General features: G+C 32.5%; 7 protein-coding genes across 7 annotated transcripts; 3 read left to right on the forward strand and 4 right to left on the reverse strand.

Moving 5' to 3' along the window:
• Positions 1–623: 623 nt before the first annotated feature.
• Positions 624–4,919, reverse strand: PEP5 (tethering complex subunit PEP5; the record flags this gene model as incomplete). Its single annotated transcript, XM_020190779.1, has 11 exons — positions 624–819; positions 898–1,079; positions 1,230–1,597; positions 1,823–2,236; positions 2,305–2,338; positions 2,463–2,770; positions 2,864–2,974; positions 3,077–3,291; positions 3,424–4,104; positions 4,222–4,572; positions 4,678–4,919. 11 exons carry the CDS (start codon positions 4,917–4,919, stop codon positions 624–626), a joined length of 3,102 nt encoding a protein of 1,033 aa, XP_020045661.1.
• A 378-nt stretch (positions 4,920–5,297) lies between these two features.
• On the reverse strand, positions 5,298–6,857 carry THI6 (bifunctional hydroxyethylthiazole kinase/thiamine-phosphate diphosphorylase; the record flags this gene model as incomplete). Its single annotated transcript, XM_020189743.1, has 1 exon — positions 5,298–6,857. A coding segment is annotated over one exon (1,560 nt), but the record flags the coding sequence as incomplete, so codon positions are not given.
• Positions 6,858–7,214: 357 nt separating this feature from the next.
• On the forward strand, positions 7,215–9,005 carry ASCRUDRAFT_9422 (uncharacterized protein; the record flags this gene model as incomplete). The annotated part of the gene is made up of 1 exon (XM_020195143.1): positions 7,215–9,005. One exon carries the CDS (start codon positions 7,215–7,217, stop codon positions 9,003–9,005), a length of 1,791 nt encoding a protein of 596 aa, XP_020045663.1.
• Positions 9,006–10,578: 1,573 nt separating this feature from the next.
• ASCRUDRAFT_71717 (uncharacterized protein) lies at positions 10,579–11,637 on the reverse strand (the record flags this gene model as incomplete). The annotated part of the gene is made up of 1 exon (XM_020191985.1): positions 10,579–11,637. One exon carries the CDS (start codon positions 11,635–11,637, stop codon positions 10,579–10,581), a length of 1,059 nt encoding a protein of 352 aa, XP_020045664.1.
• A 179-nt stretch (positions 11,638–11,816) lies between these two features.
• Positions 11,817–12,413, reverse strand: ASCRUDRAFT_37744 (ATP-dependent Clp protease proteolytic subunit; the record flags this gene model as incomplete). Its single annotated transcript, XM_020190795.1, has 1 exon — positions 11,817–12,413. The coding sequence occupies one exon, from the start codon at positions 12,411–12,413 to the stop codon at positions 11,817–11,819; it is 597 nt and encodes a 198-aa protein (XP_020045665.1).
• A 1,111-nt stretch (positions 12,414–13,524) lies between these two features.
• On the forward strand, positions 13,525–15,801 carry ASCRUDRAFT_37535 (glycoside hydrolase family 47 protein; the record flags this gene model as incomplete). Its single annotated transcript, XM_020190773.1, has 3 exons — positions 13,525–14,278; positions 14,402–14,858; positions 15,297–15,801. Coding segments are annotated over 3 exons (1,716 nt in total), but the record flags the coding sequence as incomplete, so codon positions are not given.
• A 1,242-nt stretch (positions 15,802–17,043) lies between these two features.
• SHS1 (septin SHS1) lies at positions 17,044–18,591 on the forward strand (the record flags this gene model as incomplete). The annotated part of the gene is made up of 1 exon (XM_020190794.1): positions 17,044–18,591. The coding sequence occupies one exon, from the start codon at positions 17,044–17,046 to the stop codon at positions 18,589–18,591; it is 1,548 nt and encodes a 515-aa protein (XP_020045667.1).
• Between the last annotated feature and the right edge of the window lie 2,932 nt (positions 18,592–21,523).

Raw genomic sequence — 21,523 nt, forward strand, 5'->3', positions numbered from 1 at the left:
CTGATACTGATACTAATATTTATGCTTATACTTATACTTATACTTATACTTATACTTTTAATTTTACTTATGTTATTGCTATGCCATAACTTTTCCAATAATATTTTATTATTTAGCTGCTCATATATATATCTGTTTGTATATCTAGCTTTAATTCTTGAATTCTTAATCCTTTACTTTTCTTATTACTATCATTCTTTTATCAACTGCTTAATGAATCAATCTTTAGTTATCTTACTTGTTTCTTCAGTTCTTCCGACTCTTTCTTTTAGCAGCATTTTGTTCCAACCAACATCTAGCAAATAATGAAACCAATTTAATAAAAACCACCAACTTTTATGAACTATTAACAAAAATGTAGATTGAGCTCTGTAGTATGATTTCAGTGTGAGACATGATCGGTTTCACCTCCTTTTGTTTCTTCTGCTGGGTAAAAAATTGATTGGCTCAATTCTCGGTGTAGGCTTATTTGGGGTTTTTGTCTGCTTTAGCTTTTTTTGTTTTGACTTTGTGTGCTTTTTATAACAGATCAAAACTTTCTCTCGAGTTGTGGTATTATCTATTTCCCTATTTACTTATTATCACTTTCTAAATTAAATTTTTGTTGCCTGGTCCAGGAGGTCTTATTGTAAAACATACCTAACTTGTTCCATTGCCCCTCTGCCATAAAAATCAGTAATAACTTTAAATTTGTCGTCTGAATCTTTAAGAGCAATCTTGAACAAGTCATTTCTTTCGCCAATTTCATCTTGGGAAGCTCTTATGGCCTTTATAGCATCCATTTCTGAAACACATTTGGGGCATTTTCGAGTTTTATCACTATACGTATTCGTGATATCATTCAACGAATTGTCCATGATACCAAGTTGGCCGTCTAATAACTCATTATCATCTGACATATTGTTGTTTTCACTTCCATTAATATCATAATTATAATCTGATAAACAACGTTGATGATAAGAATGATGACAAATAAAATGAATAATTGGAAAATCTAAAGTTTGTGAACAAACATTGCATTTCAAGTTATTCAAAACTATAAAATCATCTTCTTCTCCATCATTCAGATCAATATCGCTCTCTCTTTCATCTCGATTAGGATCATTGTAAGTATTATTGCCACTGAAATCTTTGTTTTTCCAACTGTTTTTGCTTGTCTTTTTTCCTTCTTTGAGCTTTTTTTTGTCGACTGAGACATTCATTATATTCCTGATTTCAGCTTTTTTGACTTCAATTTCCCTTTTATAGTAATTGTACAATTTTAAATTCTTCTCAATTTCAAAGTTCTTAAAATTAATATAGTTGATCAAAAAATGTTTTATAAATTTAATTTTGATCAAATTGTTCAACGATAATATTTTTATTAAATCAATTAATGACATCAAATTGTATTTTAGGATTTTATTCAACAAGATTAAGAAGTTTTTAATTCCAAATTTTTTATTTAAAAAGTCATTTGAATTTAGTTTGATTATCAATATTAATGTGACATTGTATAACTCTGGCAATTTATCCCCGAATTTTCTTAGTATCTTAATAGATCTCGAGATATTTCCTGACAACAAACTCGATCGCAATAATTCAACGTGGTTATACCCTGGAAGATCGTCTTCACTTTCTCCTCCAATTATTTTCTCATCCTTTTCAGAGTCTTTGTCATCTTCTTTGTCTTTTGGTTTCTCAATACTTAATCCACTATAATTGAAATTATCAAACCATGAAAAATTAATATCGTCTTTTTCATTCCAGTTTTCCAATTCATCAATATCTTCAATTAATTCAATTTTCTTGCTTGAAGTTGATGTTTCTCCCCTAAAAACACTCCTAGGATTATCATTTTCATTTTCATCTAATAATAGGTCATCATTCTGAAAGTTGTTTAGATTACAAATTAGCAAAACTGATGTATAATCCATAAGTTCTTTATAACTTTTATACAACTTAATTGCTTTAGATTCCCATTCTTTCTTGTTTTTTTTGTCTTTAGAGTAACTCAAGTCGTTAGATAGCGTTAAATACATTTCAAACAATGTGATCAATAAATCCTTTTTATCTTTAACATTTGTATTGAATTTATCAAATTTATCAAATGATTGCAAGCAAGCTTCAAGAAAGATGACAAATTCGCTTGGATTATTAACAAATGATGAAAAAATTAGTCTTGGTCTAGGAGGTTGATATGTTGGAATTTGTTTCTTTAATTGTGTTTCCAACTGACTTGATGAAGTAACGCCCGCTAATCCTGATCCATTTATAGGCATATTAGAAGCAGCACCTCCTAGTGTCGCAAGATATTGAACAAACGAATTATAACTTTGAATAACAGGATTGGCGATATCTTGATCGGAATCAAGTATTTTATTTTCTTGTTCATTTTCATTTTTGTTTTGATCATCTTTGTCATCATTATTAGTGTTTTTCTCTGAGCTTGAGTTTTTATCTATAATTTCGTCTTTATTGACTAAAGCATCAAATTGTTTATATATCAATTCCTCAGAGCCCTGAGGTTTGTAAATTCCAGTGAAAACATCAATCAAAAGCTTAGTCGTCTCAATTGGCAAGTAATGTAATAATATTTTAGCATAATTTGCATTTGAATCGGATATTAACAAGTTCAACAAATCATTAATTTGCAAAACTCTTAGAAAATTTAATGATAATTTATAAGATTTAAATTTATTAATCAATAACTCCAAAATCAATGAATAATTTTTGAAAATTAAAGAAAATTTTAATGCGATTTTGTAAAAATTGATTTTTAGTAACAAATCTGTAATTAAATCAATATCAAAATTTAGCTCGGGAATATTATTATTGATATTATTATTAATGACAACATTTGAATTGATATTAGAATTGAGACCGTTATTTGTAATTGATTGGAATTTAATTATTTCAATTTGATGGATGAAATTATTCAATTTATTTAAGTCTTTTAGTTTACAATAGTTGCATAGTAACAAAGTTAAATATTCTTCATTAAACGAGTTTGTAGAGTTGTTGTTGAATTGGTTTAAAGAGGTTAAGATGGAATTGCCATCAAAAGATTGTAATTGCTGATTTTCCTCATCTAAACTTTTATAAAAAAGTTTTTTTTGAAAGCTGAATAGATTTTCTAGATAACTGGTTAGCAATAAAATCTTGTCGTTATTTTTGAATTTTAATATAATATCGATTGTGATATTATTATTATTTAATTCAATTGCTTGAATATATTGATTTATTGAATCTTCAAATTCATTTTTTGAAAATAAGTAATCGCCATATTTTTTTTTGATTAGTAACAAATCTCTTTTAGTCAATTTATTAGCCGAATCATTAAAATCATCGCTCTCATTGGTAGAGCTAGCAATGGAAGTAGTATTATTAGTGGTTGTGGTGGTGGTGGCGGTAGTAATGACAGTAGTAGAATCAATGTTTGACTGTAGAATTAATTGTTCCTGAACCAATTGAATTGAAATTGGGTATAAGTTTCTTTGAATTAATAATTCAATTTTTTGGTTAATTGATTTTTCAGATAATTTGTATAGAATACCATTAGTTGATAGAAGATATAGGTTATTCCACATGAAGAAAATGTTTGAAATGTTGTTTGAAATGGTTAGGTTAAATGTTATAAAGTTATGTGTGTAGTCAAGCATTAGAATTCTTGTTGTTTTAAATGAATTATTTGAAGATAAGTTCAAAATATTATTTGTTTTTTTGTTAATGTTTAAAGTAAAAGAGGTGTCAATTGAGGATACTATTAATAAGTATTTATTTAGATAATTGAATAGTTTTAGTTTATTGAAATTTAGATTGCTGATTGAGTTAATTTTTGAGTATTTGAAGTTATAAAAATCAATTGAATTCGTTATGGAGTTACTTATAATTAAGTTGTTGTTGTATAGGATATCATTGCAATAAAGATTTGAGCCATAGTGATTCTCCAAGACATGTAGTGGTTTATTGATACTCTTTCCATTTGTTTCAAAAACTAAAATTTTAGAAGTGGTTATTATGTAAAGCAAGTAGTCATTAGAATTTAAAACCGATTGTGTTATTGGGTTATCGTCATTGATATTGTTAATAGCGGTGATGTTAATGTTATTATTAGGATCGTTACTTCCATTATTATTATCATTATTTTTATTGTTATTATTGTTGTTAATATTATTGGTGTTATTATTGATAATAATATCGCTGAAATCGTAGTTTGAATCCACTTTGAATAAGTGCAACCCAGTTATTGGGTCATTATTTGATTGGTAAATGATTCTTTGTCTGGAACCTTTATCATGCACTAAATCACCTCTAACTAGAATAGTTGAGCCATTGGTGAACCCAAAGGCTAGCAATGAAAACTCTAGATTATTGGAGAAAGTTGAGAGAGGATACTGATTGTTACCATTATGAATTTGAACAACGGAATGGTAATTAAAAATATTGTCAAGAATCTCCAAGTTGTAATTGTTTGATGGAGAATTGATATATTTGATAAATTTGTTTAAATTCCACAATTTCAATACTATGGGATGGCCTTGTTTTTCACCAATGGAAACTAGAAATTTCAGGTTATTGTTATTATTGGAGCTGTTACTGTTGTCATTGTTAAAGTTGTCATTAGAATTCACGTTGTTGTTAAGAAGACTGGCGATGTTGTTGGTATTGTTGGCGTTACTGTTGAGATCAATAAACTTTAAAAAAGTGATATTTGTGCCCAACTCATAGGCTTGGAATTGATAAACAACCTGGAAGGTCTTGTTGATAATCTTTATGATAGCATTGTCTGTCGCGATGATAAGATAGTCAGGATTAGAAGTGGAACAGATTGAAGATAGATTTGGATCAGAATACAATGGATTATCAGTATTGAAAAAAGGATCTTTGATTGGTGTGTAATTGAAAAAGTTGATCTGTCGCCACGAGGACAAGGACATGTTGGAGAAGTTGCAGGATTAGTAGATAGGAGCTAATGGCAATTGAGCTGCAGTGCAATTAGAGACAAAGAGAGCCAGCTGGATCTGCTTCTGGTGCTTCTGATGCTTTTGGTGCTTTTGGTGCTTCTGGTGCTTTTGGTGGAGCATTCTCCTTTTGAGACCTAAAAGAAACAGCAGCAAGATCCGTGCCGGTGGATAGAACCGAATCCATGGCGTTTGCCGCACATGTGCATAATAATACATATGTTGTTTGATGTGATATTATGTGTGAATATGTGTAAATACACATGTATGCATACTTCCGATCGAGCATCTCTACTATAACTCAACTATTCTGCTGTTCCAGCTCTCAACATCGCTAGTCACTGTCTTGCTGCTGCTGAGAAGATACAACTCGTCTATAAAATTGCTCATAAACGATCCTGGGCCCTTTGAAACAATGCCTGCTCTGTAGCCAGCCTCGTTGTACAACCTGACTGCATTTACAACACTGGAAAATGTGTCCAGTGCTTGCCTGGCAGCAACAAAAGTTGTTATGGTACTTCCCAATGAGCATCCAGAGCCTGTAATTTTGCCCATTAGTTCATGACCACCAACGATTTTCACAGCTCGTTGAATGAGTGTGTTTGGGTTATATTCTGCTAAGTTTATGTCTCTGCCTTCCATCACCCCATCAACGATAATATCTTCCTTACCACTCACAACAACAACACACCTTTGTTCCAAAGCCAATTTTTTAGCTGCTTTGATCAAATTTTCTTTATTATCTTCATTTTCAATAGCATCACATCCTTTCATTTCAACTCCAAGCCCGATATCTGACGCTGTTAAAATCTCTCCTGAGTTCCCTTTGATAACCGAAAAGTAATGCCCGGAATTTAATAGTTTTTTCATATACTCCTTTCTTGCTGCTGTTGCACCACATCCAACAGGATCTAAAATTACTGGAACTCCATACGAATTGTACTCTTTAATTGCTGCAATTTGAATTGGAATCGTAATTTCAGTAATAGTGCCTGCATTTAATAAGAAACCAGCATTGGGTATTTTTTTCAAGTCCTTAAAGTCTCCAGCAAGTTGGGACATTATAGGCGACCCCCCAATTGCAATTGTAACATTGGCTGAAAAGTTTGTAACAACTTCATTGGTAATATGGTGAACCAACGGATTTAATCTTTGAACGTTTAAAATTGATTTGTCTGTTGGAACCAATTTAAAATCGCTGTTATTCTCACCATTATCAATATTTTTGTACCATGGTCCAGCTTTTTGGATTGAATCTAGTGTATCAGTTGTTGCTTTTCCAGCATCCTTCTCTCCCATAATACATGAAACAACTGCAACACCATCAGTGGCTTTCCCTGGGACTGAACTTGTGTATAACACTCCTTGGATATTACTTTTATTTAACCCTCCAATTATAACTGACTTGATATCCTTGCCAATCCCATTTTTATAGTCTCTCAATTTTAATAACAACCTCCTAATTCCTTTGTTTCCAAATGGAATTTTTTTCAATTTTTTGGTATTTGTTTGAAAAACTGCTCCAATCCCAATATAATCAATCTTGCATTCTTCCAAATTGTCAATAACCCTTTCAATTTCTGTTTCTTTACTACAACTCAACCCCAAAATCTTATCATCCCCTATCAATTTCCTAGCTACAATAGGATCCATATCATCTTGCCCAATGTGTAATCCCTCTGCACCACATGCTAGAAGCACATCCACTCTATCATTGATAATTAAAGGGACCTTATATTTCAGAGTTAACTCATGGATCTTATTGGCTCTTTCAATGAAATCCTTAGTTTCTAATGTTTTCTCTCTTAACTGGACAATCGTGACTCCATTTCTCAACGCTGCTTCAACTTGATCGTAAATTGTCAACCCCTCTGGAATAAGCCCACTGTCAGTAACCAAATATAGAGTATAGTCAGTTCTTGATTTATCAAATGCCATCTTCACTATATACTATGAGACTTTTGTTACTAAACTGCGAAACACTGGCTTAATTGGCTTCAGCTGTTTGATTTGATATCTGCCTCTTGCAATTTTGCTCTGATTCTCCTTATTTATTCATTTGATGGGTTTTCCAAGACTCACCCGCATAAAAAAAAACCCTTCTTATGCTTCCGTGAGTCAAAAAGATAATCTTGTTGGGTATTATTTCCTGAGCAAGAAATACCTCTTGACCGTTCTTTTCATATATAAATAGGCTATTGCTGCTAGGAAAATTGATTTTTTTTTTATTCTATAATAAAAGGATAGAAAATAGAACACAGATAGCCCATCATGTTAAAAATGGAAGGTGTTGAAACAATTGACTTAACTCAAATTGATGCTTTTGCCCCAAATCATATTAGCTTGCCTATTGTATTAACAATTGCAGGGTCTGATTCCTCTGGTGGTGCAGGTATTGAAGCTGACTTGAAAACAATTACAGCTCATGGTTGTTACGGTACTACTTGTATCAATGCATTAACTGCTCAGAATACCACAAGAGTTTATGATCTGTTTGAGATACCTTACGAGTTTTTAATTAAAATTTTGGATGCAAATTTTAGTGACTTGAAAATTGACTCGATTAAAACTGGAATGCTAAGTGAAAATGGCATTCAGGCATTAAAAGACACTTTAATCAAATTCAACTATAAAAATTTTTTGGTTGTTGATCCTGTTATTGTTAGCACTTCAGGCTTTGATTTATCAAAATCTGAAAACTTAAAGTTGATGATTGATTGTCTATTTAAATACTCGACTTTGATTACTCCAAATTACGAAGAGGCCAGGGAAATCTTATCAATTGTTGATTCAGATTATTATAACAAGAAATTTGCTAAAAAATCAAATGATGATATTAATACTAAAGAAATTAACAAAATCCAAGATATTCAAGAAATGTGTATTAAAATAACAGAAAGCTCAAAAGCTAAAAATATTTTGATTAAAGGTGGCCATATTCCTTGGGTTATTAATAATGATGAAAAAAATTATATAACAGATATTTTATATCAATCCGAAAGTAAAAAATTTGTAATTTTCAAATCATTGTTTGTGGACAGTAAAGCGACTCATGGAACTGGATGCACATTATCATCATCAATTGCATCGAATTTAGCGAGGGGATTGACATTGATTGACTCTGTTGGTAATTCAATTAATTATGTTCATAGTGGTATTGTTCATGCAGACAATTCGATTGGTAAAGGTTATGGGCCATTAAATCATTGTTATCAATATCAATTTGATTTTAACGGCGAAAATAATAAGTTGATGAAATTTGACAAATTTAATGATGAAGTAATGATTTCGCATCCTTTTGAAAAGGGTGGGTTTTTAAAATATCTACTCAATCATCCATTAATTTCAGAAAAATGGGAAACTTATACTCATCATAAATTTATTAAAAGAATGGGGAGTTTAAAGTTAAAGCTTTCGAATTTTAAAATTTATTTAAAACAGGATTATTCATATTTGTTAAACTATGCTAAGATTCACTCATTAGCTTTATCAGTTGCACCGGATTTAATGTGTATTGAAAGAGAAGTTGAGATATTGAGTACGATTATCAATGAAATCAATCAACACAAGTTAAAACTATTTAAGATTGGATATTCAGAAGATGAATTGGACAATATCAAATTGAATGATGCATGTTTGAATTACAATTCATATTTAATGAATATAGCCAAGAATGGAGGAGATTGGTTAGAGATCAATATGGCATTGGCTCCTTGTTTACATGGATATAGAGTAGCAGCATTATATGGTAAGGAGCTATTTGATAAAAACTTTCCCAATGACGATGATATTGAGCATAAAAATGATCAAGAAGATGAGTATAAGTTAAAAAAACAATTGTATAAACAATGGCTTTATGATTACGCTGAAGATTGGTATGAACAAGCATGTTTGGATGGAGAAAATTTACTTAATACACATGTTTTTGAAAAAGATGAAAATAAAATTAATGTGAATAGATTGAATAGATTGGTGAAGATCTTTGCAGATGTTATACAATTGGAAGTTGATTTTTGGAATGAAATTGTTAGCGGGAGCGATGAACAAGATGATGATAACTGAATTTTTCGGAAAAAAACAAACCTATTAGAATTTAAAATCGATAATAGAAAGTAATAGAAAATAGTAATAATAAACCTTAAATTATAGATCTTATAGATCGTTTCTGTATGATTCATGAGAATAAAATAAACGGGTCAGTAAAAATCTGCAAGAAATTTTGAAATGATGATCTGCGGGAAATTACTTTATTGAGAAATTGGCTCAAATGAAAAAAGGCTCCATAGTAAAATACCCGATTCGGAAGATGATCAAGGAAATGATCAAGGAAAACTAAAATATTATAAGTAAACAACAATACAACAATGTTCTTTAGGCAGTCGTTTTTTTTCTGGTATGGCATCGGTTACTAAGAATAATAAAAAATCAAATTTAGTTATATAATTAGAGTGTTTATAGAAAGAAACAAGAAAAAAACATTATTGTTTGGAGAATAATTGACCATTAGCTTTGAAAGACAACAAGATAAAACAAAAAACGAAAATAAAATGATGATAAAAAAGATAACAATGACAATAGAAACAGTAAAAAGTAATTAAAATTGGTAAGAAATCAGAAATTTGAGATAAATCAGTGAAAACCTTCATAAACAAGAGATGATATTTTTTAATTTTTTTGAATAAAATTTTGAAGATACAAGTATCAAAGTACTAGCAACGATTTTCCATTATAAGTTACTTAGAAGTTTTGTAAAGCTCTCTTTCTGTTTTTGATTACTTTTGCAATTTGAATTCCAATAATACCACAAGCAACAATAAAAACAATACAGAAAACCAAAATAACACCAGCTGGTAACATTTTTTCTTGATTAATTAATTAATTATAAATTGTGAAAAATATAATAAGGAGACAATGTGAAAATTATCTAATTGAAATATAGAGGAGCAAAGGGAAAAAGAACCAGCAATAATAGAGAATAAAATAACGTAAAATAAAATAACGTAAAAGAAGAAAAAATCCAGCGGAAAAGTTAAAGTATTTATATGATAATTGCAACAGTGTAGAAAGAAAGAGAAGGATTATGTAAAAAGAAAAAAACTGTCCAGATTCAAGAAATCGTCTAAAACTTACAAATTGGAAGAAGAGAAACGAGAGGTTGCCATTGGAAGATAAAAAAAACCATGAGGAATTGTAAAAGCATCGAGTTCAATAACGCAGAAAGAAGAGCTTCTGATCCTACAAACAGACCTAGAAAGACGAACCAGGTTATCTACGGAGATGGCTTCGGTTGCCACACACTAAATTGCTTGTTTTATGCGCGCATGTGCGTCCAAAAGGCTTGTTTTATCCGAAGTGCATTTGCCGCGAAGGACCAGGGAGCGCTTTCGAACGATGTCGTCGGAGGGTCTTCGGGGGGGGGGGGGGGGGGGGGGGGGGGGGGGGGGGGGGGGGGGGCGTCTAGTTGAAGAGAAGATGTGCATTGGAGCTACAGAGGCAAGTGAGATAGCAAGTCCTGGTTATCCAGAGCAAAAGTACAGGAATGAAAGAGCATGAGAATATAAAAGTGTAAGAGTGTGGTGTAGTGCAAGAGTATAGGAAATGTATAGTATAATGGTAGAGATGAATAGAGTTGTAATCAAATAAATTCTCTTAATTTGACTGCCAATCCTAGCAACTCAACTGCTTCGATGCCAACACTGCTGTTGACTCCACTATTGTTGAAGTGCCCAACACTACTAGATCCACTGTTGTAACTGCTATTATAGCTGTTTGACGAAGCTTGAGAAGAGTTGGTAGACTGTGCTTCATTGTGGCTGTATAACAAGTCAAAATAATTTGATTGAAAATGTTCTGAGCAGCACAATGGAATCGATAAGTAACTGTCCCGATAGTTGTTAATATATTCGTGAATCAAGTAATCATTGTTATTGGCATTAACTTTAACCTTTTTTTTCTTATCTTTGGCTTCAACTTCAACTTGGATATCATCTGAACTGTTGATCAAATTGTTCAAGCTGTATAAATAGTCCAAGTGGTAGTTTCTGTCGTTTTCTACCACCTTCAAATATTCACCAATTGAAATGTTGTTTTTATCATTAGATTCAGTAAGAGCATTAGAAGTAGGATTCGCAGAAGCAGTTTTGGTACTTTTGAGATTAGCGCTGACAATAGTTTTATTATTATTATTATTATTATTATTATTATTATTATTATTATTATTATTATTATTGTTATTATTATTATTATTGTTATTATGGATATTATTATAAAATTTATTAATATTATTATTAATATCATTGATGGTAATATTTTGAAGATGATTATGGATTTGAGTTTGATTATGATTATTGTAACTAATTGAGGTTTTTTTGTTTAATTCTTTGGATTTTTTGTTAAGTTTCTTATACCTTGAGTTTAGGTTTCCACCAGAATGATAGTTATTATTATTATTGTTATTGTTATTATGATTATTACTATGATTGTTATTGTGATAGTAACTGTGATTGCAATTAATCTTCAATGGATCCATGTATTGATTGTTGGTGCCATTGCCAATTGAATGGATTAGATAACTGCCATTGCCATTGCCATTGCCATTGCCATACTTCGAGCTCATATTTGAAACACCCAAATGACCATTTCTTCTTCGTGAGCTGTTGCTATTGGCGTTGTTGTTAACACTGGCTGCTGTCATTGTTTTGTATTGAAATGTGTACTGTTTCTATCTAACTTGTATATAATCAGTCTCTACAGACAAACCTCCAGCGATAAGAAAAGTGCAACTCCAGCTTCATCAACTGCTCTATTTATTTGTAAGCGTTGACATGGATTACACAACCAATTCGCCATCTTCTTTCACTGGGTTTCTCTTCTTCATCTTTTATCTTTTGCCTCTTTTGCCTCTTTTTTCTCTTTGTCTTCTTTCTCTGTCTTTCGCACCAATATCTTATCAACAAGACCATATTCAATTGAATCCTCTGGCGTCAAAAACTTGTCTCGCTCCAACAACAACGACACTTCTTCAATGGTTATTCCTTTTCTCATGTTGCTCTGATACAACTTCACCAATCTCTCGCGAATACTCAAAATATGCTCAGCATGGATTTTGATATCTGTTGCCTGCCCTTTAAACCCACCACTGGGCTGGTGTAGCATTATAACACTGTTAGGCAACGACAACCTCTTGCCCTTCTCACCACCACTCAACAACAACGAGGCCATCGAGCAGGCCTGGCCAATGCAAACAGTGGAAATTGGCGACTTGATAAAGTTCATGGTATCATATATCCCTAGCCCAGCTGTAACACTTCCTCCAACGCTGTTGATATACAACTGGATTGGCTTGTTGCTCGCCTCTGACTCCAAATACAATAGCTGTGCTGTGATAGACATCGAAACTTCATCGTCGATCTCTCCTGTTAAATAAATTATTCTCTCCGATAACAACTTGGAAAATACATCATAGTTCATCCCATTCTTGTCCACAATATAAGGATTGTATGATCTGTATCTTTTGAGATTCAATAATCTCAAGCCCAGTCCTGATCCTGATAGTGTATTCTTTGCTGTGCACCTTTTGGGTAAACTTACTGGAATCATTTCTCAGGCTCTTGATGCTTCGTTTTATATCGACTCTTGGTTATTGGTTCGTTGGTTGCTTAATAGGTTTATCCATCCTCAAGTTCTGCATAAAGTTCCCTTTCCCTTTTAAGGTTTCACCTGTTTTTACCAGATATTTCACTGAACAATCAGCAGTAACAATAGAAGACAATACACCTTGTTTTACCTCTTTTTATCTATCCACTCTGTTCTTTTGCTTCGTTTTTGCTTCTATTTTCTTTGTTATTTCCTTTACTGCAAAGAACTTTTTTTTTTTAAATGAAGACATCGGTTCTTTCTTAGCTCCATCTTCAAAGCAATGTTTTCTTTTTATTTCATTAAAGTCAAATTCAGAAAATTTAAATTTTTAATAATATTAACTTTTTTATTGTTATCGATTATCTACCTAACTTTCAAAAATAATGAATTTAATTCTATTATAAACGATAATCAGGAATTGATTATCAAAGACGCTAATAATAACTTAAATATCAACCCTAATAAAAACGATAACAATAACAATAACAACGATAATGATAATGATAATGATAATGATAATAATATTAATATTAATATTAATAATAATAATAATGATGATGGTAAAGACAACAATAACAATAACAATAAACAATTAAATCAATTCAAACAGGATCCTGAAATAAATCTCCCAATACTCTCCAATAACAATCTAATTAACCCAGATATCGATGAAAATATTAAACCCCTTGATCCTAACTTTACCCCAGCCAATAAAGATAATGATAAAAAAATAACTTCTCATGATTTTTTTAATGCTCGAGCTCGAAAGTCATCTAATTCAAATAAAAATGACGAAAATGACGAAAATTTGCCATTACTATCATCTTCTATTCATTCTAGCAGATTATCTTCAAAAATATTAACCAATATCAATAAATTCGATAACGATAAAATAAAAGAGGATTCCGTTGAATTACCAAGACCAGAATCAAGTTTTCATTTCATGTCAACAAATTCAAATTATCGATCTCAGTTTAAATTGCCTAGAGTCGATTACGATCAAACAAATTATCCAAATATTCAATCAAAGAAATTCAGCATAAATAAGAATGGATTAAAAGACACAGAAAAATTAAACAAAATTAAACAGATTTTTTTATTATCGTTTGATGATTATATGTCTCATGGAATCGACTACGATGAAATATTACCAATTTCTTTAGAACCTTTTGATTCGTTTATCGGTTGGTCTGTTACTCTAATTGATTCTTTGGATACTTTGTATCTAATGAATCTAAAAACAGAATTTAATTTTGCATTGAAAAAAATTTCGACAATCAAATTCAACTATACTTTTAGAGAATATATACCTATTTTTGAAACTATTATCAGAGTACTCGGGGGCTTAATTTCAGGTTATGATTTGTCAGACGAGGAAATTTTATTAATTAAAGCAACAGAATTGGCAGATAACCTAATTGGCATATTTGATACTCCAAACAATATGCCACTTTTATATTATTATTGGAAAGGTAAAGATACGAAAGTCCCAAAATATGCATCAAAATCTGCTTCGATTGCTGAATTTGGTTCCTTTTCATTGGAGTTTACAAGATTGGCTCAACTAACTAATAATAACACATATTTTCATTTTATTCACAAAATTACTAAGAATTTGGAAACTTATCAAGACAATGAAAAATTAAAAGCCAATTCTATTTTAAATGGATTGTTTCCTTTATATATGGATATATCAGGTTGTGAAATTGTTACTAATCAAGATTTTGAAGACAATAAAGACAATGATGATTTCAAGAGTAGTTTAGTCAAATCTTTTTATAAAGGACAAACTGTTTATTGTAAGAAATCGGATATAACAGCCGCTTCAGAAAATGTTCGAAAATATTCCATCGGCGGTTTATCTGATTCATTTTATGAATATTTAATAAAACAATATCATCTTTTGAATGGGTCAATGAAGGAATATTTAATGCTTTATGAAAAGTCGATTGAAAAAGTTAAGAGATACATGTTATTTAAAGCCAAGTTGCCATCGATTAAGAATTATGGAAGTGATGATTTAAATACAGACGATGTTCTATTTTCAGGAGAAATTAATGAAATTATTTCAAGCAAAGATGGATCAAATAGTTATTTTATCATGAATAAGATCGAGCATTTATCATGTTTTGCTGGCGGAATGTTTGCATTATCATCAAGAATTAGAGATAATAAGGAAGATTTGGAAATTGCCAAAAAAATTACTAATGGGTGTTATAAGATATATGAATTAATGGGTCTTATGCCGGAGAATCTTAATATTGATTCTTGTGATGAGTATCCAATTGATAGCGGATTTGAGTGTCTATTCAATGAGGCAGAAAGAATTGAATATCTTGAAAGGTATTTTACAAAAAGCCCCGAGAAGAGCTTGGATTCATCAAGTGATGATATAAAGATAGTGGACGATCATTTTCTAAAGGAAAACATTTTATCTGATTATGATGTTGGAAATAAAAATAAAAATAAAATAGATAATTCTGGGGAAGTTGATGGATTAGAGGGTCAGATAGATAAAATCAATAAAAGAATTAGTGTTTCTGAAAATTCAGAGACTCAAGATGAGGAGTTTTTGATAAATGAAAACCAAATTACAAAGAGAGCATTTATTCCTAAGGTTTCTAACAAGGGTCCTGAAGGCTCTGAAGACAAGGAAACTGAATTAGATAATATTGATGGCGTCGATGATATTGATAGTGTTGATAGTATTAATAGCATTGATAGTATTGAAAATGGGAAACGTTTAAAATCTAGGAATTATTTTAAACCAACAACACCAATTCAAAAAATTGTTGGGGAAACTGGAGAGTATGAATATAAGTGGAAAATTGGAGATGTTTTTAACCAACCATTATGGGTGAATAAAATGGATCCAAGTTTCATTCTCAGACCTGAAACTATTGAATCGATTTTTTATTTGTATAGGATTACAGGGGATGAAGAATGGAGAGTGAAAGGATGGAGATTGTTTAAGAAAACTATAAGATACTGTGGGATTAAAGATAAAAAAGGAAAGGTGATTGGAATTTCATCGTTGAAAGACGTTACGAGGATAAATGTTGATAGTTTGAATGTTGAAAGAAACCAGGATGATGTGTTGGAAAGTTTTTGGTTTGCGGAAACATTGAAGTATTATTACTTGTTATTTGAAGATTTTGATACCTGGAGTCTAGATGAATATGTTTTTAATACAGAAGCACATCCATTTTCTAGAAAAGCTGGCAATGAAATGAGATTTAAAGAAAAAGAAAAGGAAAAGGAAAAAGAAAATGGAAGTGAAGGTGATAACGGTAATGAAAAAGTTCGAGTTAGCAGTTCAAATTTAAAAAAAGAAAACGAAAAAATTGGAGAAAATAAATTGGATAAAACAAATAATGTGGCTGGATCAACGAGAGATAATCTAAAATCTAAAATGGACTCGAATTTTGATGCAGAAAGTGGAAAAGAGAATAAAAAAGAAATTGGAGCTGAAACTGAAACTGAAGCTAAGATTGAGACTAGAATTAACATTGGAGCTGGAAGTGGAAGTGAAAATGAAAATGAAATCGAAAGCAATGATGAAAAAAAACTAAAAAAGCCAAACAGCAATATTAGTCCCAATAGGATAAAGGGTATGAGGAGCGATACAGCAGTGGTCGACGAGGATGGAGTGGACAACGAGTTTTACCATGAGATCAAGATGATAGATGAACGAACAAACGATGTGAGTCCACAAGACAAGTACAGATCCAGCAATGGAGCTGGCGCTGGCGCTGGTGATGGTGATAGAGCTGGAGATGGAGATGAAGCAGTAGATTCTGGGCAGAAGCAGCAATGGAACAGGTTCCAAAGCGAGAAGCCTTTGGCAGACATGGAGCTCAAAGCCAGCAGCGAAGATCTCAGCTACCAAGAATACGAGGATCTCGACGACAGCGAGGCCAGCAAGGACGTGGTGAATCGACTCATTAGCGAGAGAACAGGCTCTAGACACGAAGAGATGGTGGATGGACTCAAGGTGTTTGGGCAGATCTCGAAGGATGGGCACGACGTGGTGGAGCAGGAGGACGTTTCGCAGCCCTTGAAGATAGACTACTCTCACCGGCTCCAGCAGCAGCAGGAGGTGTAGTTGTTAGGGTCTGGAGCTTCATTCTGCGATAGCACAGCATTGAGGTTGTAAACAGCAGGAGATCAGAACGTTTGGGCGAGGCAGCTCTGAGCTGAAATTACCCTTCGCAGTAGAGGCCAGGTTTTAAATTCTGGCGTTTCTTCTTTCTTCTTCCCCAACTTCTCCAACGTCGCCAACTTCGCCAGCTCCACCAACTCCCTGGACACGATCCTTCCTCGGATACTCGTCCTTCATTTTGTCTGTTTAGCGCCTTTACTTTGTTTCCCTGTGTGCTTCCATTGCTCGCTCCTCCATCAACAGCCCAGCCATTGCTTTTGCACTCCACTCTCCTGTTTCCAACTCTGACTCTCGTTGACCATGAACTTCACCTCCTCCTCGTTGCTACGTCGTAAGAAGGATACCAGGCGTGGTATCAAGTTTTCAATCATGACTGTGGGCGCCTCTGGCTCCGGCAGAACCACCTTCATCAATTGCTTGTTGGGTAGGAAAACCATCCCCCACAAATTCCAGCCTGTTGGCACCTCAATTGAAGAGCCCAAGACGTTGTCCTTTACTGGTGGCAAGGGCGTCTCCACCATCAACGCTGCTACTTTTGAACGAGAGTTCAATCCTACAAGCGCCCATGAAGAGCCTGGCATTGCCATAACTGAGGCAAACATAGAACTCATTGACGAAGACTCCAAGCTACTATTGACCATAATTGATACTCCTGGGTTTGGGGAAAACATTGACAACGACGTCTGTTTTAGTGAAATCATATCATACTTGCAAGCCCAGTTTGACAATGTTTTAGCAGAGGAGACCAGAGTTAGAAGAAATCCAAAATTCCAAGATACAAGAGTCCACGTCTGTCTCTATTTCATTCCAGCAACTGGCCATGGATTGAGAGAATTGGATGTTGAAACCATCAAGAAACTATCAAAATACGTCAACGTCATTCCAGTCATTACAAGAGCCGATTCATTTACAGAAGAAGAGCTAAAATTATTCAAAGAAAATATTGTCAGGGATATTGAAAAATTCAATGTGCCAGTTTTCCAATTCACCTACGACGAAGAAGAAGACGATCCTGAAACCATTGATGAAAACAAGTATTTGCAAGAGATTCAACCATTTGCTGTTATATGTTCTGAAGACACTTTTTCTCTTAATGGCAGAAAAGTTCGTGGCAGAAAATACCCCTGGGGTTTCATTGATATAGATGACCCACACGTAAGCGATTTTTCAACCTTGAAATCTGTCTTATTGGGCTCTCATCTACAAGATCTAAAAGACCTAACTCACGACTTCCTTTATGAAAACTACAGAACTGAAAAATTAAAATCGGTCCCAGGAGTCGATGAATATGACAATAATAGGGACTCATTTATTCCTGAACCTCCAACTTTATCCAGCTTGACCAAAATAGCCGCTCAAAGAGACACGATAATCTTCGATAACCCACAAAACTTCAACTTTGATGCTTCGGCTGATAATGCATCTCTCAAGACAAACGAGACACCAAGAGGTATCTCATCCAATGAATTGAAACCACCAGGAACCCCCAATACCTTCAATAGTACAACACTTCCTACCTCTGTCGCCGACTCGCCAAATGTAAATAGATCCCAATTGAGAGTATTATCAGAAACTGTTCCATACGCTCTTAGTCAGGAAAGAATCAGAAAACAACAACAAAGATTGGAAGAACTAGAGGCCCAATCAGCTAAGGAATTGGCCTTTAGAGCTGCTGCTTTGGAAAAGAAAGCCGCTGAATTAAAAGCTAGAGAACAGAAATTGATGCTTCAAGCTGAAAAGGAAAAGGAATTGAAAAAGAAATTATTGCAATTGCAAGAGCAAAACAGAGTTTATGCCTCCAACCTCACCCCAAATTCTGATATCAACCCTGAAAACGTTCAACAATAAATCACTCCAATTCAAACCAACCTATTTCAAGTTATACCAAGTTACATTTACATTAAATGAGGCTAAAAAACGAAACCAAGCTTAAAAAATTTAAAAATTTACAAAAAATAAATAAAATAAAAAAAAAAAATATCTTTTAATTAATTTTTTTTTCTTTCTGTATCTCTGTTACCGTTATTGTTTTTGTTATTATTGTCTTTGTTTTTGTTTTTGTTTTTGTTTTTGTTTTTGTTTTTGTTTGTTTTTGTTGTTTTCTGGTTGTAATTGTTCCTTTTTCCCAATCATATTTTCTGTTGAGTTTTTAATCGAGTATTATATACATAATTGCTTTTTTTAGTTGTTTCCACTTATTTTTTTTATGTTTCCAACTTTTCGTTACTTGCTCTAGCACCCTAATAATGTTTACTTCCTCTCTCTACTCATTCTTCTAATATCTAATGTAATTTGCTGTGTCACCAAGGAAATATACCCCAGCTTTCCCTTGCCAAAGCGCCAATGCACTCGACTGTTCAACTGTCCAGCGACTGTTTACACAGCGTAGATCGTTCTCCATCTTTCGAGCACAATAATAAGTAAAACATCCTCCAAGCCCATTGCATTTGCTCTTCCTCTCGAACTGGAGAGCTAACGATGGGACACAGGAAGACCAGCCCTGGAATCCGAGCTGTTGATATGTCCCCAGCTTCAGCTGCAATTACAATAGCCTGTTGTCAAAGGATCTCGTAGCATTCCACTGCCTGCAGAGCAGTGCCTGGCCACAAGAAGCAGCACAGACCCAGCCGGTGCTGCTTCTGCTGCCTCTGCTTCCACGCTTCTCTCCCATGCCCTCATTTTCGCCTGTGCACTTTCTCCCACAGTGCTCTACGTGCTCTTCTTCGATTTGTGCTTTCCATTTGAAATTGGTTCCAACCTTCGACATGCTGCTGTCCTGCGAGAGAATTTATTCGCTCCATAATCCTGCTGGATCTCGTTAAATACTCATTGTTCCATCGCCAATGCTCTCGCGTTTTGTTGGTTCTTAGATATTTAGTGCTACAAATCTACTAAACTGTTGTTTGCCAGTATCTGATATCTGATATCTGCACCCCAAATCGATCACTGTTTCCTCAAAAATCAACAATTCCAGCTCCAATTTCCCTTCCCAGCCCAAATTCCTATGTAATCCCCTTTTAGTTCCCACTTTATCTCCAATCTACTGCAATTCCTCTATTTCTTTTCCTTTTTTTTCTACCATTTTGCAACTCTTGCTCAGAGTCTCGTTTGGTTCAATTAGGAACAAAATTTGGATTCCTAAGGTCTACTCAGCTCAGCCCAATTACGTTTCTTTTAAAAAATCTTATTATGAGATCTGTTTATTCTTATTTAATATATATTATTTTATAGATTATCGATTCAGAAAACTCGAATCTCTTGAGACCTAAATGACTGTTTAATTTCGTTGGCTATTATTATCCTATATAATTATTATTATTATCTCTTACTGGATTTCATTGTATTTCTTCTCCAAACATGTTTCAATTCATCTACTTTTCTATTTACTTGTTTATTTCCTTATTTTACTTAATTTCATTTCATTTTGGATATTCCTACTTTTTTTTCCTTCCTTCACTAAACCATAACTTTCCTTGTTTCTTTGTTTTTTATTCTCATAATTTTATTTGACTTGCTTTGCTTACGAATTTCAATTTACTTTCCAATTTTACTTTCCACTTTTACTTTTAAACTTTTCTTACTTTTTAGTCTTTTTTTCCTTTATTTCATTATTTCAACTTAAATAATGAATCTTTCTTATTTTCTACTACTGTCATAATTCTTTGCTTCACAGATTTTTTCAACTGATTCCATCATTAATTTTAATATTCTTATTACAAGTCATTAACAAACTAATGAGTTTGGCTGTTTTTTTTTATTCATAATCCTACAAACTACACATTCTTCTTAATAATTAATCACTACCTAATGAAATCTTTTTGAGTCATAATCTCATTCTTGAATTTAATTTTTCTTACTTCTTTCAAGTCCCATTTGTTTTCATTCTACTTGCCTAATATTAATATCTTAGACATCTAATCTGTTAGTCTATTAACTAATAAATAATTAGCAATTTATTCTCATAATTTGGCTCCAACATTGAACTTGAATCTGAAATGTCTTAAATTTAGTTGATTTGTTAAAAATATTGCCAATCATCGTTTTTCAAATAAGGATTTTTCAATGTTTGATAAAATTTTTTTTTTCACTTTTTTCCAATTTTTCTTCAACTTTCTCTACTTTTTCGTGGGTTTTTTTGGGGTTTTTGCTTCTCTTGTTTCTGATTTGTTTCTTGTTTTTATTTTTCATTTTATACAATAATTTGTTACCATAATTATTGTGCTGAAACTGTCAAGATCCAATTCTCGACTCTTTTTTTTTCTGTTTGTGTTGCAGTCGTTCTCTTATTATTAATTGTAAATTATTATTCAATACTATCCCCGTTACGAATTTATTTTTTATTAGGTTCATTTTTATTACACTATTACACTATTACATTATTACATTATTACATTATCACTATAATTGTTAAACATCTTGATAATCTTTAATTCTCACTAACAAAAAGTAATACTTAATTTCTTATTTACTCAATTACTTGATTAGTTTAATTCCACTTGTCAAAATTAAATTAAATTAAATTGAATTAAACTAAAATTTATACTATATAATTATATTGTTACTAATTACTTCCAAGTTTATTACACATTAGTTTTTATTCTGCTTTTTTTTCTATTCAAAAAATTCATATGAATTCTTACGAAATTCATATAATTTTTAACGAATTACTTAAACCATTCTAAATGTTAAGCTAGAGTTGTATGCAAATTGATAAACATGTCTTAAACAGATCAACTGATTTTACAGCAAAAAAAATTTGGAATCTTGGATCTTAAAATTC

This window comes from Ascoidea rubescens, assembly GCF_001661345.1.
Source record: "Ascoidea rubescens DSM 1968 unplaced genomic scaffold ASCRUscaffold_12, whole genome shotgun sequence".
In the NCBI taxonomy this organism is placed as follows: domain Eukaryota; kingdom Fungi; phylum Ascomycota; class Saccharomycetes; order Ascoideales; family Ascoideaceae; genus Ascoidea; species Ascoidea rubescens.